The sequence below is a fragment of the Natrix helvetica genome, assembly GCF_964273705.1.
Source record: "Natrix helvetica genome assembly, chromosome: 5".
NCBI classification, from domain to species: domain Eukaryota; kingdom Metazoa; phylum Chordata; class Lepidosauria; order Squamata; family Natricidae; genus Natrix; species Natrix helvetica.
The window spans coordinates 45,563,940-45,584,513 of record NC_138551.1 but is presented as its reverse complement, the minus strand read 5'-3'; the positions used below and the strand labels follow the sequence as shown (position 1 = coordinate 45,584,513).

The window sequence follows — 20,574 nt, the reverse complement described above, 5'->3', positions numbered from 1 at the left end:
TTCAAGTGGATGTGGCATTTTGTATTGCCAATAATTTGATCTTAAATTCATTGTTCATTTCCATTGATGGACTGTTAACAGAGTTGTATGATTTATTATATTAAAAATGCTTAGGTTCTTTTCCCCTGCATCACCTATTTATATCACAATCCTATGTACATACAGTCCAATAAATTGTAATATACTTCCTCTGATAAAAGAATAATTAACAATATTAATTATAAATTGACAAATAATAATAGATTACAGGATTCTTACCACAATATTTTAAATGCTCTGGGCATTAATTAATTTCCAAAATCAAATAAACCTTCAGACATTTAGCAAATTTCAAAGGATAATCCTTGAAGAATAATGATCTAAAACAGAGAAGCAATCAATGTCCAAAGGGATCAATCACCTTACCCTTCTTGATGCAGGTAAACTGGAAAATGTGAGGACCACTGATCAATTTCATTATCTTCACCAGTTCTGTCATTTTAGAAAGCACACATTTAATGTCAAAGCATTAGTTATCTGGCCAAGCTTGTACTCCCAAAGTGTATAATTCAGTTGTAAGATTTGTTCCTGATCTTCAGTTCTTCCATCCAGTTGAGAATCAGAAGACAGCATGTTATCTGATTGCACAAAAAGGGGAAACGATAGTAACAGCAGGTTGGGGAAAGAATTGGCATGCTTGTCAGAGCGGGTTCTCCTCTGCCTCCCCTGTTGCTATGGTGACAAGAGACGCTGTTGTTTGCCTGGGAGCTGTTGCCGAACCCTTGAACAGGTACATTATGCTGAATTCTTGCCATTCTAAGAACTGATATTTCAAATCCTCCTTTCTTTTTTATGCTTTTGTTTCTTAATCTTCTGTGCCTTTTTTTCTTGGTATAGTTAGCATTGCAAAAACCTCATAGCTACTTATTCAGCAAAACCACACAACCTGTGTTTTCAGTCATGTTTTAGAGCTAGCTTTTCACCAGCAGCATTTTATATCAAAATGAGCCTGATCACCCTTGATCAGGGAGAATTAGCTGTGTCATTTCTTGCCCATGTTTTAAGCGATCTATATAAATCTGCCCCATTCTGGAAAATACTGTAGCCAGATTTTTCTACTGAAGTTGATGCTTTACATTTACAAAATAACTTTATTGAGCTCCCTCTGCTGCATTTATTTGATCAGTTCAACCTTGGTAAATTATTGGTGCCTTATATCTTAAGGTGGAGGGGGGGAAAATATATTCCAGGAGCTACTCATTGGTCTGTCAGAACCCCACAATATTCTCTTCCTAACAAACACAAATTAGTTAGGACATTTTTGTTAGCATTCAAATTAGAGTACGAGGAAACAATAAGGGCTGAGATATATTATTGCTAGGGAGGAAAGCTCTTTTTGAACCTCCACTTTATTTTCTCTGTTAATTCTTCAAATTCACTGACAATCAACATATCCACAATTTGTTCAACCCAATTTTCTGGATTTGTGTAAATACTGAATATATTTGGATAATGTGCTAGGCCTAAAGTGCCTGGGCAGTTTATTTAGTCAGTATGTCAAATCAATCCAGGCTTAATCTGTTCTTCCTGCAATTACATGAATTTCTTCCACTTTTCATTTCAACCTAATTTCCGCCTATGCTTACTCACCTATTATACTTATTCACCTATAGAAGAGGAGTGATATCACAGATGTCAAACTCGCAGCATCACATTGTCACCACATGATATTTCACAGTCTTTTCCCCCTTCAAGGAGCTGGGGCGGGCGTGGCCTGCAGGCCGCCAGTTTGACACTCCCAGTTTACATCCTCACCTTTCTTAAAACTATAGAGACGAGGGAGATGAAATTTATTGAGGATACCTCCAGTCATTATCTGCAAAGATCCATTTCTGTCTCTCTAGGCATTCAATTTGCTTCTCAATTCATGTGTATTCACATGATAGTTATCCATGGCTTGCTTGATTCATCTATCTTTTAAGTTTGTGCAGCACACTGAATGGCCAGTTAGTTGATGGTTCATCATATCATATAGATACAGCAATTCTTGGGGGGGGGGGGTGTAGTTTGGTTCAGCTAATGTGATTGCTTATTTGTGATTTAGTATGGAGATTAAATGTAGCCCTCATGGTTTGAAAATCATGATTTATGGCTTAGCATATTGTATAAACTTAGCCAATTGTAGTTTCTTCCATAACTGTTAAGCCAATTATGCTGTGAAATAAAATAAAATAAATTGTGAGTAAATATATCATACAAACAGAGCCATTGAAAAATAGGAGCAGCACAGTTGCTGCAGTAGGATAAAACTGGCAGCTTAGTGCCTGTTCAGTTTCTCACGTATCTCTAATCTTATCATGGCTCTAGATTTGCTATTTTTTATTTGAAATTTGGGGATCTGAACTAATTACAGTAGTGGAGCCTTAAGGTGAATATGGCTAAAATGCATTTAATCCAGCGGTTACTATAGGACTGTAATTAGCCCAATTCGACAACAAGAATTGTTGTCTCATACAAGAAAATGAGACAGCAGGCAACAATGACAACTGTTAAAAATAGTTCCCTTTTTTTTCTTGCTCACTCCCTGTGGATCATCCAGCCCATTCATTTATCCTGGGTCAGTCAATAAACTAAAATTGTGGTAAGCAACTGATAAGCAGTTGAATGACCAGTGAGTATCAAAAAATAATACGGAACTCACAAAACTTCAGCAGCTTTTGGTATCTTAACAGATGTTTCAGGATACTTTTTTCATACTAACAAAAAAAAATAGATAATCACATAAAACTCAGCCTGTTTATAAATTGATGAGAACAGTTCCACTATTAAAGCCGCATTTGACTATCTTAAAAGAGACTGTGAATTTATGGGTTTTCTATTATGGCAATATTTTATTATAGATTTTACAGATTATACAGATTTTACAATCTATATAAATAAAAATGTAATGTTTGTTTGTTCAAAATCTCAAATCTCCGAAAGTTCTTCACTAATTGCTTTGAAATTTTGACACAACATTGCATTCGACTACAGGCGTGTTTTTACATACATATATTATATAGATGTCACACCTGTGACAGGTAAAAACATGCTTTTTTGTAAAAACATGCTTTTTTGAAAACCAGCGCCATCTGCTGGATGTAAAAGCAACACATGCTATACCATAGTGTTCATTTCTTGAGTATAGTATGTTCGGAACAGTTCGGCCTCTCTCCAGCTTCGTCCCGATGGTCCCTTTATATGTGTGGCTGGGCTGCGGCTGCACCCTTTCCACCCTTCCTCCGACGACCTTCGCCATTTCCACCAAGGGGAGCCGAAGCCTTTCGGCCTCCCCCTCCTCCCCTCTCTCTCCTCCCCTCCCGCCAGGCCTTTGCTGTCTGCGGTGGGGCAGCGCCTGTCCCATCCCTCGGCCGCCTTCTCCCACCCTTAAGCCGGCCTCCCCCCGCCCAGCCCAGTGGAACTCCAGAGGAGGTGGAGGCGGAGCATCTCCTCAGCCCGGCCAGCTGTGCACGCTCTCCACCCCCCTCACAAGGAGCCAGCTATGGCCTTGCCAAGGCGGCTCCGACGGGGCAGCGGCGGTGTCAGCCTGAGGCGCAGTGGTGCTGGGGCGGCTGCTGGGTGCCCCGTGAGGCGGCAACTGCAGCGGCGATGGCGTCTCTGGATGGGGCAGCAGCCAGCTGGGGCTGCCTCGTGTCTGCATTGCCAGGGGCGGCTCCTTACTCCTCCTGCTCCTCAAGGGATACTGGCCATCTCCTCTCGCCGCCACCGCTGAGGGAAACCGGGTCGGGGCGTTGGCCTCCTCCTCTCCTCCTCAGCTCAGTCAGGCTGGGTCCTGTGGGAGCGTCCTTCATGGCAGCTCTTGCAGGTGCCACCGTGGTTCACTTCCATGCGGGGGCCGCCCCTGCCGGGGGACTTGCGCTTTCTCTTTTCTTTCTTTTCCATTTAACCAGACTGGGCCACAGCAACAAGTGGCCGGATACAGCTAGTCAAAAATAAATGCTTAAGAAAAATCCCCAACTTAGGTAACAGAGGAAAACCTTTTAAACTGGTTAGAGGAATTTTCACTAATTCATTAAAGCGGCAATTAATGCATACATGTTTGTTTGTAAGATCCAATATATTTGGTACCACTCTCCTTTCAATCATATACAATTGATTTGGATATTATCAAGATAGAATCTACCTCACCAATGTCTAGAAAGCAAGCTCCAACTGAAAGTCCCCACTTCTTAGGAATTCTGGTGGGATGGAGCCCAGGCATTCTCATCCTCCTGTAGAACAATTTGCCCAGAAGCAAACGTAGCCCCTTGATTATGCTCTTCTGACTTTTTCAAAAGTCCTTCAGGGATAAAGAGAGCTTATTATTGCTGCCTGGGTAAAAAAGCAGCATTTTTATTTTTTAATTTCTTTTGTCAAGCATGTATTAGATAACATAGATAAGAATAAACATGATTTTGGATGCATGAAATAGATACAAATAAAAAGAAACATTAGGACAGACTTGGTAGGCACATTGGTGCGCTTATGCACAACCCTTACAGACCTCTTAGGAATGGGGTGAGGTCGACAGTAGACAGCATGCTCTGAAGTTTGTAGCGATATTCTGATATTGGTATTATTATGCTATTTTATAGTTATAGTTTATTGTATAGTTTATTGTATTTTGACTTGTAAACTGCCTAGATTAGATCAGATTGAAAGGAATAAATGTCATAAGAAATGCATAAGAAAATAAATAAATAAAACTAAATGTGGCAGGCCTATTACTCATCGGACTTGGTATAATGGCTATTGCTACAACACTTAAATGAAAAGACTGCCAGGTCAAAGCATATCTAAAACAGAGAAAATCCCTTTGACAGAGTAAGACATAATTCTAAGCAAGCATTCACAGCATTACACTGTACATGTTGCTGTGGGTGTTTTGTACCAATGATTACATTTAACAAATTTCCGAAGTCCATATTTTATTGCTTCCAGAGAATACTGAATATCCCTTTCAGCTTGGAAACAAGAATAACTAAAACTGAGTTTAGGGCATGAAGAATGATGTTAAGCTCCACCTAGCTAGAGTTCCAGTTCTTTCCTCCCAGGTTTACTTTTTCTAATAATGGCTGATGGTTTTTAGCAAGTTATAATAATGTCATAGAATAAAAATTAGTGAAATATGAGCTGCCAAAGGGTTCACACCATTCTTTGATAGCATCATGCTAAACATGGATTTCTGCAAAAATTAAGTGATTTATTAGGTCTCCAGATGGAAGTGAACATTTAACCCAGGGAAGCAGGATCACTCAATGAATGATAAGTCGAGAACTACCTGTAATAATGTATACATTTTTATATGTGGTTACATTTATTAGTATTGAATATTAATAATATTTTAGATTGGAAAATAGTATTACATAACGTAATGCCTGTTATTTGTTTGGTTGTTTCACAGCACAATGGCCAGCAGAAAAAGGGAATTAGCCTTGCAGGTTAGTATGAGATATTAGTCACCCAGTGCGATTGTTCTGTATTTTCTGCTTGTATGGAGCGGACAAAATTGCTCCAGTACTTCTATATTTTTGCCAGTGAAACCTACATATAAAATAGTAGTTGTAAAACAGAAAGCTATAGATTTCTAAATCACCAGTCTCCGAAACATGAGTCAGCAGCTCCTTGAAGCAGTCACGGCTTTTCCCAGGGCTGTTCAACTGCTTAAAAACTTATTTTAAACAGCATCTTGAAATTGTGACATGGAATCTTGAAAGTTAAAAGTTGATTGGGGCATAAACGTCCATAGCTACAGTCCTCTTATTCTGATAAATTATGGTCAATGCAAGCTATGATACAATGTACCGGTTTTTTAAGGTGCACATGTTGGCTTTGCTTCAACAGAGTAATAGGGCTATTCTTTTGGAAATATTTAAGTATGGCGTTATAGGAATATATTTGTGATTTCTTTATTTATATAAATAATTCCATAAGGGATAATAACCTCTATGAATCCTGCCATCATGTGGCCAGAAGAAGAAATTGATTATTTTTCAACTCTGCCAACTATTCCTATCCAAGAAGGCCTGTTGACTTGGTTGGAATTTTTCCAGGTGACTCTGAGCCAGCTACTTAGAAAGTGACCTTAAAGTGATCTGGCATATACAGAATCCAATATTCAGATTGTTAAAGCTTTAAGATTTGATGTTCTGAGACTGAACTTTTTTATTCCGAATAAAATTAATTGAACAAAAAAGTTCCTTCTTAGTGGGAAATATAGTAATGTCTATGCCCACATCATCCAATAATATAACTATACAAATAGTCTTTGTCTTTGATGCTTCATAGATTATTTTGTCACACTGTATCCAGATTGTTCAAATCGTAGTTGTTTTTATTGTGTTTATTCCATGGGTCAGTTTGTAAGTAATATGTTTCCATAATGTGTTTAGTAATGATTGGCAGCATAAAGCAATAGTAACTTGCTCAAAACTCTCCATTTTATTGGAATATAGAAGCACCACTCATTTTCTACTTTTTATGTGCCTTTTGTTCTATCACATAATTTCTGCTGACAGACTCGTCAGAAAGTTAGGCAGGCAGTTAAGCAGGCAGCAGGGGGAGATGGTTAGCTGCTGGATGGAAAGCAGAGCTTTTGGGAAAGGGAAGGGTATTGTATGTATACTTTCAGTTACTCTCTCTGTCCTGTTTTTCTTGGACTTGGAGGATAAGTTATTGAAAACTGGCTGAACTCTTTTGATGTTTTCATGACATGCTTAGCTTAATCTTGTCAATGACAAAGAAAAAGTAGAGAAAAAGTAAAAAATAGGATTTGGAATAGGATTACATTTCCAAGACAATGAGAATTCTGTCCAACCCTGTCATGCATGTTGTGTTTCTGATAGCAATATAAGTTAATGCATAATTTGGTTTTCATAATGTCATGTATGATATACATTTCAGTATCATATAATTTCATCAGCCTGTTTTGATTTTGAGTTTTTTTTCTATTATTTGAGTTTACTAAGCATTTTCTTAGTAATATTTATACTTCAGAGATAGATACTATTTTATCAATTTAATGTTCATTGAAAAACAAGCATTTACTAAAAGTTCCAGAGGCAGAGTCATGCATCTGACTGTGCAATGTAAATTTTGTAACACTATAAATGTTTTTTTTATTATTTATGATGATGCCATTACATTCTATGTGATGTTTCTGAAATATTTTATTCTTTTACAGATTCAAGTACATATTTTGTATTTTGATTGTTATGTTACTGCCTTAATGCAACATAAGTACTTGTCCTATAAATACCATTTTATAAAGTCAAATGTAATATTTGCTAGTTTAGATTTGGATTGATTTAGCACTAATCTTTTGTTTTTACAACAGAGACATGGCTATTGCTAATCTTTCATCAGCCTATCAACAGCCTAACAAAAGGCTTCAAGGCTTATTCACTTTCCAATAACACCCCTGCACTCAGCAAGAAAAATGTTCACAAATACTCTTGCTTTATATCCTAACATTTCCAATGATTTTTTATTCATTACCAGTTTGGATCTTTGTCCAAAGAAATTTTTTTAACCCAATGTTACTAAATTATGATTTCATCTTCTACAAGTAGTTTTCAGTAACACAAACATGCATTTTTTCATGTATTAGTCTATCAAATTTCTTCAGGAAGCTATGCTTTAAAAAGCTATTTTGCTTTATTGCCATATTTCTCAATAATATAGTTTAATTTTTTGCACAGATGGTTGTCAATAATCAAGAACATTGGGAAGAATTTCTGGGGTCCAAAGGATTGATTGGTAAGTTTTTTAATTACAGTTATTTTACAAGGTTCATTTTCTCTTTTGTTGTTCAATAATATTAATGTTCAGATCATTACAGTAGTATGAACCATACCTCTGCTAAGTCATGCTATACGATAATATCTCTGAACGAACATGTTAACAAATGAAAGAATTTCCTTGGCATCAGCAAACTATAGTTAAGCCTGAATAACAACTTTCCAATTCTATTAGTACTGTGGGAGGACACATTTACAGGCAGGAACAACAACAACAAAAAACTTCTTTCAGTTGATACAGAATTTATTGGTATTTTATGTGGTATCTTGCAAACTATTAAAGTAACTTGCCATTTAAAACTTGTAACAAATAGAAAAGGGTATCTGTAGACATTTATTAGTTCTGTCAGACCATTATAATAATTTACTCTTTTCATTTCTAGTTATGTGATTGATTTCTGGAATTATTCTGACATGCCACAGTTGTACTGACACAGGTTAATTTCTTTGCAGTAGTAGATGCTTATCAAGGCTGGTGTGGACCATGTAAAACAGTTGTTAACCTCTTTAAGAAAATAAGAAATGAAGTTGGCGGTGACTTGCTGCATTTTGCGGTGGTAAGAAAAAGCTTCAGATCTAATTAAACAGTAAGCAAAGCCCAATTCTCAGAAGGGATCAAAAAAGTTAAGATAGTAAGTGTAACTGACCACGTGGGTAAATCTCCTTCCCCTTTTTAATATGTGAAAAGAGCCAGAGGCTCAATTACGCAATCATATACCCACCATCTTGATTTCCTAATCTCCTGAACAGAGGTTCTGTTCCAATCTATAACAGACATGTACATATGTAAATATGCAATATGCTGTCGTTTACTTTATGGGGTGGCTATCTTTTAAAAAGCCAGAGTCTCGAGTTCCGGTTCCGGCGGCAGCGGCGACGGGCAGCTCTTTGCCCGCTCCGGCTCTCTGGTGGGCTTCCCCACTCCTTGGGGGGCACAGGACACCCCACAGAGGGGTCCTGCCGGAGGGGCGGCATCGCGGGGAGCTCGCTAAAGCCGTCTGGAGAATGAAGCAATTGAAGGAAGCAGCTGCGGTGCGGTGAGGTTGCTTCTCTCTTCATGCCCTATTTTGCACGAAGAATTAGTTATAAAATAACTTTAAAATAACTTTCGGAGTATTCTGGAGGCGCGGCTGGAGGGAGGGGGGTTTCCCCCCCCCTTGGACAAGCGGCTAGGAATAATTTTGCTCTCAGCCCCTGGGGAAGGAGGAGGGGGGAGAGCCAACGAATGAAGCCTCACCCAGGCTGAGATGATTTTCTTTTCAACTTAATTTTACTTTCTACTGTGATTTGTGGACTTTTGGAACTTTTTTAAAAACTTTGTTATGCCTCTGTGCCCAAAACTGGCAGGGCAAGATGGCACACTTCCGTTGTCTTTATGAATTGTGAAACCTGACTCCACCTTTAAAATTCAGGCTTCCGGTCTTTGTCTCCGTGTCTCCCAGAGGAATCTCTTGTGGATTGGTATTTTTTGAACTTTCTAGGGGAAACCTTTCATCTATTGCCAGACTTATTAGAGAGATTCTCTTCTGCCTGGTTCTTCTGCTCCCGGACCTCACCTGGCTACCCTTCTTTTCTAACTGTTTATCTTATATATGGACTGAACTTCTAATGTTATAAAGGATGGCATCCAAAAGACCACCTCCTGGGAAACCTGGCTTTGCCACGTCTGCTCCAACATCTGTAACATCCAGTCCAGCCACACAGTCAAAGATAACAGAACTGATGCAACCTAAGACTATAGAGATGGACTTTCAACAAATGCTTCAACAAATTTTACAGGGCCAGGAGGAAATCAAGAAACAGCTAAGGGAAATGAAAGATGAAATTAAAGAAAATCAAGCCCAAATTTATAAGAACTCACAGAGACTGGATCTTGTGGAAGGGGGGGTGGAGGAGGTGAGGGGGGGGTGGAAGCTGTGCAGAAAGGGAACAAAGATCTTGACATCCAACAGATGAAATTAGAATTTGAGAGAATGTCCTATTATCTTAGATTTCAAAATGTTATAGAAGAAGATGGGGAAAATATAAGGGACATCATGACAAATATTCTGGCTGACTACACACACAAAGAAAAACAACAGATGGGGTGGGATATAGACCTGGTTTATAGAGTGAACTCAGCTTATGCTAGAACACACAATGTACCCAGGGAGGTTCACATTAAATTCCTTAGAAAAAGCACAAGAGATGAAATTCTGGGTGTACAAAGGGGGCAAGCATTGACATATCATGATATGGAGATAACCATTCTGAAGCAGATCCCTAAGAAGATTAGAGAAAAAAGAAAAAATTATTCGCAATCAGCGAATAAATTATACCAGAAAGGGGTGTGGTTTAGATGGTTGATGCCTGAAGGTATGCTGATATTCTGGGAGGAGACAAGAATTAGAATTAATTCACCCATAGAGGCGCAGGCCTTTATGGAAAAAAATAAAACACTCCTAGAGAAACCACCAGACACTACAACGGACACGCAGGACACGGGAGGGGCCAGAGCTCTGCCAGTGGAGGGAGATGGGGCAATAGCAAGAAGACTCAGATCACAAAAATAAACAAGAAAATCACATTATTATAAATTGACCGAAAGTGAAAATGGAATTATATTTGGATTTTATACTGTAATGTTTAATTTGATTGAATTTAATAATAGAACTAATATGCTGATTGTAATCAATTATATACTAATGCATTATATATAAATGTATACTATGGGTATGGAGGGAGGGGGGCCTCACACATTTTGCAACTGCCAAAATTTGTATACCTGTCCATTTACCCTTTTCCCTATAAATCTTGAAAAACCAATAAAATTTTATTATAAAAAAAAAAAAAAAGCCAGAGTCAGAATAGAAGAACAGAAGCAGTGCCTTGCTGGATTGGACTCCTGGCCCATTTAGTCCAGCAGGCTATTCTCATAGTGGCCAACAAATGTTACAAGGAAGCCCATTAGTGTCCCAGTGGATGGTCTTTAGAAGCAGGCAGCCTATTATCAAGATTATTAGTCCATGGCCCACAACTCTTATTATGCAATGTACCATCTAATGTGATAGTACCAATACTAAAGAAATAAACAAATAATAGGACTACCAGTTGTGGACTGCAGAAAGATTGGATCAAAGAATTAGGATTTTGGTATCCTTTTTCTCAAAACTAGTTTTATCTTAGTTTTAGATGCAATGTTTATGTCTATGTCTATATGTATATAAAATTGTAACCCTAGGATTTCAAGCAACCTCAAATTAAAATACAAAAATCACCAATAATTAATCACAGCCTAGGTATAATCTTATGCTTATGCAATAGGATTACCTTAATTTTATTTTATTTTTATTTCCGAGGCTACCCATTCACCAATTACTCTAGTCCACTTATAGAGGGAACGTCAACAGGTGAAGCAAGCAAAAATAAATTATTCTTTTTAAAGAATAAAAGAGTTAAAAACAACTATTACTATGGAGGCAAAACAACCTCTACAATATCAGAATTTTCAGGTTGACATGTTATTCCTAACTCAGTGGCTGTGGAAGAGCCAGAGCTTAATGACTTCTTAAAAATCAGCAGAGTGATACAAACTTTGTGGGCCAACTGTTCCAAAGGGCAGGTCTGGCTACAGAAAAAAACACGTCTCCTAGGTCCAATAAGGTAAAATTACATTATACATGAGCCTTGCCAGTTCTTTGTACAGTATCATACAGTATAGTATTGTACAATACAGGTACTTCTTGACTTACAGCAGTTCATATATAGCCATGATGGCGAACGTATGGCACGCGTTCCACAGGTGGCACGCAAAGCCATTTGTCAGGGCACGCGAGGCGTTGTCCTATCAGCTGGGCAGGGTCATACGCGCGCTTGGCAGTTAACTTCGGCCTTCTTTTGAGGCCATTTTTCACCCTCGTTTTTTTCACCAAAAAACTGGCTCTACGGGCAAACCAGAAGTTCAGGAATGTACTTCCGGTATGCTCATAGGGCCAGTTTTAGCCCTCCGGAGCCTTCAGGGAAGCCTCCTGAAGGCTCCAGAGTATGAAAAATGGCCCTACGCACAAATCGGAAGTGACTTCCAGTTTGCTTGTAGGTTTGTTTTTTGCCCTCCGGAGCCTTCAGGGAAGCCTCCTAAAGGCTCTGGAGAGCTAAAACCAGCCCTACAAGCAAACCAGAAGTCGGTTCCTGAACTTCCGGTTTGCCTGTAGGGCTGGTTTTTCGTGCTCCGGAAGCTCAGGGAAGCTCCTGAAGCCTCCGGGGGGGGGAGACTGTTTTTGCCCTCCCAATGCTCCTATAAAGCCTCTGGAGCCTGGGGAGGGTAAAAAAAGCAAGCCAAAAATGGGGGGGAGCACTGGTCGTGCCTGGGATCATGCACATAGCATTGGTGTGGCACGCCCGCGCATGACCTCCCCTGCGCTCCCCCCACTTTTGGCACACGAACCAAAAAAGGTTTACCATCACTGTCATATAGTGACCATTTGAAGTTATAACAGTACTGAAAAAGTGACTTATGGACCGTTTTGCACATTTAAGGCCATTGCAGCATCCCCAAGGTCATGTGATCAAAGTTCAGATGCTTGGCAATCGACTCATATTTAGGACAGTTGAAGGGTCATGGGGTCATGGGATCACCTCTTGAGACCTTCTGACAAGCAAAGTCAATGGGGAAGCCAGATTCATTTACCAATCATGTCACTACTAACGTAACAATTGAAGTGATTCATTTAACAGTAGCAAGAAAAGTTGTAAAATGAGGCAAAATTCACTTAACAACTCTCTTAATAACAGGCTCAGTTGAGGACTACTTGTATTGTATTGTATTATAGATTGTCTAGAACAGACCGAAATAGAGAAAGGTGCTACTAAAAACATTAAGGTCCTATGCCAGGAAGGCTTTATAAATGAACACCTGCACTTTAATTATACTCAGAAGCTCCCTGGTAATTGAGCCATTTGGCTATCTGAATGGCATACTTTATTAATTTAATTAATCATTTTTTTCTGGATCCACAAAATACAGTGCTTCATAAATTAAACAAATACTGTGGTTTAAATATGGTTAACTTACTTGTATTCAATATGTTGTGCAAACACCATCAACATATTAGTAGAACAGTATACTTAGCAGAAGAGCATTGAAAAGTGCTTTCATGGCACATCGATACACTGGTAGCATGCTAGGCAATCATGTTCTTACTTATTAAGAAATATGGGCTTGGTTGCAGTGGATGTCAAATTTTGAATGCCTTGAAGTTATGGACATTTATTTTATTCTGCTTTCTTGTCTGCTTTTCATTTAGGCTGAGGTAGATTCAATTGATGCGCTAGAGAAATATCGTGGAACATGTGAGCCGACATTTCTGTTTTATGGTGTAAGTTAATATGAAAGGCCAATTTCATTAGACAATATTTCCATCAGTATTATATTTTCTAATAAACTTTGCCAGATTTGGGCAGTATGTGTGTTTCCAAAAATATCTATGTAGCATGCTAGTTTGATTATTCTCATGAACTTGTATGTGGAGATGCATGGTATGACTAAAAAACATTTACCATATTGTATTGTATTGTATTGTATTGTATTGTATTGTATCGTATCGTATCGTATCGTATCGTATCGTATCGTATCGCATCGCATCGCATCATCACATCACATCATATCATATCTTATCATATCATATTGTCAGGGTTCCAAATAGCATCCAAAAGTAAATCAGAGTCCGAGACAAAGGATTCCTCAAAGTTCCAATTTATTAAGAAAGCCATGTAGGCACATCTGGGGAAACCCGAATCTGAAAACTTCCAGGTTTTCTCACCCAGTTGAAAGTTCAAGATCCTTCCCCCACACACACAAGACCATCACATGGTCCAATCGTCCTCTGCCATGCTGGCAGTTTCCACCCATCCAGTTCTGGCCAGGTGCAGTGACAAAGGATGACCTTGGCCCGGGATGGCGAATATGGCACGCATGCCACAGGGGGCATGCGGAGCTATTTGTCAGGACACGTGAGGGGTTGCCCTGTCAGGTGGCCAGCGCACTTTTTTTGAGCCATTTTTCGCCCTCCCCAGCCTCCAGAAGCTTTATAGGAGCCTGGAGAGGGCGAAAACAGCCCCCCCCTGGAGCTTCCATGAAGCCTCCGGAGCACAAAAACCAAGCCCCCTGGGCAAACCAGAAGTTTGGGAACAGACTTCCAGTTTGCTCATAGGGCCGGTTTTAGCCCTCTGGAGACTTCAGGGGCCTTCTGGAGGCTTCCCTGAAGCCCCTGGAGGGCAAAAAATGACGTCCCGGTTTGTCCGTATGGCTTTTTTTTGTCCTCCGGAACCTTCAAGGAAGCCTTTGGAAGACCCTTGAAGGCTCCAGAGGGCTAAAACCAGTCCTATGAGCAAATTGGACGTCCGTTCCCAAACTTCCGGTTTGCCCATAGGGCCGTTTTTTTGCGCTCCGGAGGCTTCAGGGAAGCTCCTGAAGCCTCCGGAGGGCCTTGGAGGGGGGGAGGCTGTTTTTGCCCTCCCCAGGTTCCTATAAAACCTCTGGAGCCTGGAGAGGGCGAAAAAAGTATGCAAAAAATTGGGGGGAGAATTGGTCATGTGCGCATGCGGTCGCGCATTGCATTATGGGTGTGGCACACCCATGCACAATTCCCCTGTGCTCCCCCCGCTTTTGGTACGCGAGCCAAAAAAGGTTCACCATCACTGACCTTGACTTTCTAGAAAGAATGTTATTATGGCTACATATCACCCAACTCTGAAAATCACCCCTCCCATTTTCCCACAATAGAAAATGGATAGTAGAAAGTATGGCAAGGCTGAAGTCCAAAAGAAAAGATGGCTTGCAGACCTGACATATATCATATCGTTATGTTATGTTATATTATGTTACGTTACGATATATGATATGACACGATTATATTATATTATATTATATTATATTATATTACAGTACAGTACATTACATTACATTACATTACATTACATTACATTATATTATATTATATTATATTATTATATATTATTATATATTATTATATATTATTATATATTATATATTATTATTTATTATATTATAGCAGAGCATATTTTCATTCCTGATAAGCAACTTTAATATATCATAGAGCTCCCAGTACCAGAAATATTGCATTATTTGTTCATTATGTTTTATATCATATAATATATAGGATAGGATAGGATAGGATATTAATATATTTTACAGGTATTGCATTGGCTATTGCTGTTGCTTTTGTATACCACCAGGAGATGTGTTGATTAAAGTGGTTAATAAATTCATAAATATAAAAAATAAAATACGTGAATATTATGTAGGTAACTACAGAATAACACTTCAAAATGTTGTGGTCTATAATTACATATTATTTTTATTATAATACTGAACAAGATAAATATTTGGATGCTTACAAGATTTGAAAGTATTGCATTTGTGATATAATGTTTTCTTAAAGTAATTTAGCTAAAGTCAATGAGGGAAACATAGACTAGCAAGCCTATGATTAGCACATAGGGTCACATAACACAGTAACACGGCACTTAAATATATTTTTTAAATTAAACATCAATTGACTCAGTTTGCACAACATGCAACTTAGCTACTGTTGTTTAACTAACAAGTTCTGCAGAAGCAAAATATTATAGTAATCAATACTCGGGGCTTATGCAACTGTTTCTAACTACCCAATATGACTCATTCATATTCTTAGAATAGAGTGTCATGTACCAGAGCTAGATTCAGGCATTATGTTGCCAACCCATGCTTTGTTGAATAAAGTACAGTTGGTTTGATTTGCACCTATGGTTGCCAAACACCACAAGCTGGATCACAAAATGGTTTAGGTCACACAGTACACTAAACTAAAACAAATCATATTATAACTTAGTACGGCATATGAACTCCAGCAAACAATGCCTCCTTTCTATCATTTATGTTTCCTACAATATAAATATAAAATCTAAAGAGCACTCAGTTGAATATGTCCTGGAATGTTAAGGAAACATACCGAAATATTACTGATTGCTTTGTGTAGGTCAGGATATGTGAAAATTGAACAACTTATTTTTTTTATTAAGAATGATACTGGGTAATCAATTATAAACATATATGATGAAGTTTTTCTGGGATAATTACAGTCTAGGTATGAAAGACGAGGTAGAAAAACACTTTCAAAGAAACTCCACCTTAACTCATTTCATATGGTTGGGAAGTTGATTCCTACAGTTTTGAAGATTCTCTTTTTACCCCAGGCTAAGAATAAATTCACTTTCCTGAAAACCATTTCGCTCTTCCTTTCTTGATTTTGTCAACTACGTGGAGCTTGTCAAGGATTTCTTATGCAGAATTACCTCCCTATTTATTTATTTTATTAATATCCACTTTTACAACTCCACTTTATATACATTCTATTCCCACCTGTTTTTGCTCTACAACAGCAATTTTTGTGACTTGGATTGGACTGAGAGAGAGAGAGAATGACTGGCCCAAATTTACCCAGCTGGTTTCTATGCTCAAAGGAGGTTTAGAACTCCCTATGGGCTCACAGTTTCTAGTCCAGCCATTATACCTAACTGATTCAAATAAATGTGCTTAATTTATTATGAGATTATCAATTAATTTATCACCAGTTAAATTTGCAGACATTTATATATCAGCCAATTAAAAAAAAATAGGAAAAAAATTTACATCTTCATTTTCTTTCCGTGCCTTGCTTATTTTTTCAATCTTTTGCTAAAATTGACTTCCCCCCCTCATCTAATATCTCTACATATTGAGAATGCAACTCTTTCAATGTTTGTAATACCCCGTTTTCAATGGTAAAATATAATCAGAAGTCTTCTATTGACAATAACAGTGTCTCTGTTGACATGAACTGTGTTTGTAAAATGAAGTCTTCTCTTTCTGTTTGAATTCAGGGAGGAGAATTGGTAGCTGTTGTAAGAGGAGCAAATGCACCATTGTTACAGAAAACCATTCTGGAGCAGCTACAAGCAGAAAAGAGAGTCTTGGATCATGGAGCAGAGAGAGTGGTGGTAATTACAAGTCTTGCCATTTAAGTAGCATTAGAATGATAGAGTTGGGAGAGTCCTTAGCCCCCCAAGTCCTGCTCTACTGCTATATCCAGGTGGTGTGATGTTCCTTGAAGGACAAAGAGTGCCAGAAGTATATGCCAAGCGTATGTATATCCAGCAGGATCACTCAAGTCTGAAGGTTACCTCAGATAAAGTTTAACACATACTGATACTGGGCAACAGTGATACAGAAGATCCTGGAAAAGGTTGAGGTCACTTTAGTGGGGTCATTTCAGTGACAAGAGCAAAATAATTATTGTGGGCAGTTCTGCTAAGACTTTAGTCACCTTTTGGAATATGGAAGCAACTTCTCAATTACTGCCCTCTTTCTATGGAATAGTATCTCCCTAGAGATCATATTGTCCCCTATGTTTCAACAGGCCATTGGAGGCTGCAGAATTGGATGTTTACATCCCTTAGGTAAAAGCTTGTTGACTAAATAATTTCTTGGGTATAGGTTTTTCCTTTTGGATTATTTATTATTCAAATGTTAATGTTACGGTGTTGTATTTTTATATTTATTAGCCAAATAAATAAGTAACAGAGGAATGGTGACCTTTGAGAGAAATGGAGACCCTTGAAAGAGTATTCTTCTTGTCTAGAAGAATAGTGATATTTTTAATAGTGGCTGGTAATGAAGCTATAATTCCTAGGGATCATGGGAACTTTTGAATTCTGGTAGTAGTTCAGAATGTTGGATTGAAGTCTGTCTTAGATCTTAAATTTAAATTAAGTTAAAATTAAAATTAATGAATGAAACTTAGTATAGTTGGGGATGGCGCTATTGACGCTATGAGATCTCTAAGTCACTGCTGCTATTTGAGGTTAAGTTTGTGGCTCTACCTAGTGAGGCAATAGTATATAACCTAGTTATCTGCAGGATCGCATCCTTCCACATACGTCCCTGCGACCTATCCGCTCACACAGGGAGGGGCTCCTCCTGGTGCCGTCTGCTAGGCAATGCCAGCGGGCGACACCTAGGAGTAGATCCTTCTCTGTGATGGGCCCAACCCTCTGGAATGACCTCCCCCCAGACATTCGAACTACCACCGACCTCCGTTCCTTCCGGCAAAAGTTAAAGACTCACCTATTTCAATCAGCTGGCCTGGCACTTTCTTAGTTTCACCTCCCGGGGATTTATTTATTTTAATTGGGTTTGGGGTTTTAATAAGCTTTTAATGTACTATATTTATATTTATTATTCTATTACAGTCTTATAACCTCCTTCACCTACGTATTTAATTATTTAACTGTTTTGTCTATGTATGTTATAATGCATTTTAGTGACTGTACACCGCCCCGAGTCCTTTCCGGGAGAGGGGGCGGTCTATAAATGTGAATAATAAATAAATAATAAATAAATAAATTACTTAAGCTTGTCACTAAACAGTACATTTTTACAGTAAATATATGAAATAATTGCATTCTGTAGGGAAAAAGGTCACCAACTATTACTAAAAATAGCTGCAACTGCTTGCTGAGAAAACAATGTTGCTTTCTAATACAGTCTATAATTTGCATTATTTTACATTATGAGGCTAGATTCATGATGAAGTCCTCCCTAAACAAGAAGAAAGTGCTACTGTTGGAGAAGGGATGGAAGAAGACAGTGAGAATGAAGAAACAGGTATGTTGATCTAACTTATAGAGAGACATAATCGTCATTGTCATTAAAATGCTGCCTTGTTAAGCAGAATTTCAGATACTTCAGGTTCCACCAATGTTCTTTCCCCCACACAGTATCCTCCAGATGTGTGTTTCATGCTGGCTGGAAACCATTAATGTTGCTGTCTAGGATGCTTAGAAAATATGAAAAATCAATTTTTACATAGCATTATTATTTCTCTCAGGGATCATACATGTAAAAAAAAGTTTTGCATTGTAACATAAGTAGTTATCTCATCTGAGCTTTGAATGTTTTCTACAAGTTTTTCATTCAATTGTGTATCTTTACTGAAAAGCTAAAAATTAGTTTCACAGCAAGGAAATATCTTGTATTTGTTATTATCTTGTTGTCTATATTGTGCAACTCTCTTACAGACAACCTGGATCAGAGATTTTCAGCAGAAGAGAACTGATGGTGCAGTCTTTCCACCCTCCGCTTTCCACCCTGCTAGCATTCCAGAAGACCATACACTTGGTTGCTTTCCTAGGCTATGGAGTAGAGTGGTTAGAACTTGCTCCACTGGATATTAGATATTGGTGGAAAGTTTTGGAGTGACTGCCAGGTTTGCCATCTTGTTCTTCTTCTTTTTTAAAATAAAGAATAGTTTGGTTTTGTTGTACAGGTAGTTCTTGACTTATGACAACAATTGGTCTAAAAATTTCTGTTGCTAAGCAAAGCAGTTGTTAAGTGTGTTTTGTCCCATTTTATGAACTTTTTTGTCACAGTTATTAAGAGAATCACTGATGGCATTCCAGAAGACCATTGACTTTGCTTCTAGGAAATTGGCGGGAAGGTTAAAAAAATGGTGATCCCGTGATCCTGAAACAGGGCAACTGTCATAAATATAGGCCAGTTGCCAAGACCCCAAATTTCGATCACATGACCAGGGAGATGCTGCAACAGTCGTAAGTGCGAAAACCAGACATAAGTCACTTTTTTCAGTGCTGTTGTAACTTCAATGGTCACTAAACAAATGGTTTTTAATCAACTATTACCTGTATGTGATTTTTTAATTATATTGTTATATAATGCAATAACAATAAATAAACAATAAACAAGTGCAAATGATTTAATGCATGTTTTTTCCCAACATTTGTCATTTATTGTTGTATCATGTTATATATTATGCTATATTACATCAACAGCAGAGAGAATACAAATGATCATTTTATTAATTCCAAAGCCAGCAGATTACAGTGAATTACTGGTCTCCTACATCCAGAATGCCTAGTATAAAAGCTACAAGATTACATTGCTCTTATACAGAACTTCAATTAAATATAGTTTCCATATGCCTATATAGCAGTAGAAGATCCTAACTATGGATCTGGGCATGCCAGGAGAAACATAAAAGGAGGATGGAGTGGAATGGAGTATTTAAGTAGTGTGTGTGAGAGAGAAAACAAGAATTGAGGTCAAGAATAACCAAGAATGATTGGGTGAATGTGGATTAATTCCCAAAGCAAGTGACCAGTACAAAAGAAAATATTAAGGTGGGTTGGTGAAGATCTGAATCATAAAATAAAACATATGAAACAGGAGTGAATTGCTTAAGAGATCCTCAAGTGATAGCAGTGTGAAATCTAAAAAACAAGTAGCCATGTGTGGATACCATTTTGTATTCATACCAAGGATTCGTAAAGCAGTACATATACTGAAAAAGACAATTGAATAGAATACAAGGAAAAGGAAGAATATTTTAAGTTTCGTTGCTTATTGAATTTGTTATAAACATTTGCATAAATAGTGATTTATGTTTATGTACATGTATATAAATTTAAAATGTGCCAATATATTAATCATGGCATTGTTTCAGTCCATTCCCATTCTGAGAGATAACTGAAATAGAAATCCATTGAAAGCAATGGAATATATTTTGAGGCAATTTTAAGTACAGGATGGCATCATGAAATGGTTTTACGTTATTGCCCAGGGAGACAGACTAGGCTTTGTAGCCCAAGATGTGCTCCTCCTATTGCATCTTTAGGTACCGTACTACTGCACTGCATAAACCAGTCTTTCAAAATGCCTGGA

The 20,574-nt window shown here is 38.1% G+C and overlaps 1 protein-coding gene across 2 annotated transcripts; it reads left to right on the top strand.

Moving 5' to 3' along the window:
• The first annotated feature begins 300 nt into the window (after window positions 1-300).
• Window positions 301-19,593, top strand: NME9 (NME/NM23 family member 9). Of its 2 annotated transcripts, none has more exons than XM_081954188.1 (8): window positions 301-769; window positions 5,423-5,459; window positions 7,719-7,776; window positions 8,271-8,374; window positions 13,100-13,171; window positions 16,719-16,835; window positions 18,417-18,501; window positions 18,915-19,593. In XM_081954188.1, exons 1-8 carry the CDS (start codon window positions 714-716, stop codon window positions 18,950-18,952), a joined length of 567 nt encoding a protein of 188 aa, XP_081810314.1. In that variant the 5' UTR covers window positions 301-713; the 3' UTR covers window positions 18,953-19,593. The 2 variants fall into 2 exon arrangements, with proteins under 2 accessions (XP_081810314.1, XP_081810313.1); XM_081954187.1 differs by having other exon boundaries at window positions 18,412-18,501.
• The last annotated feature ends 981 nt before the right edge of the window (window positions 19,594-20,574 follow it).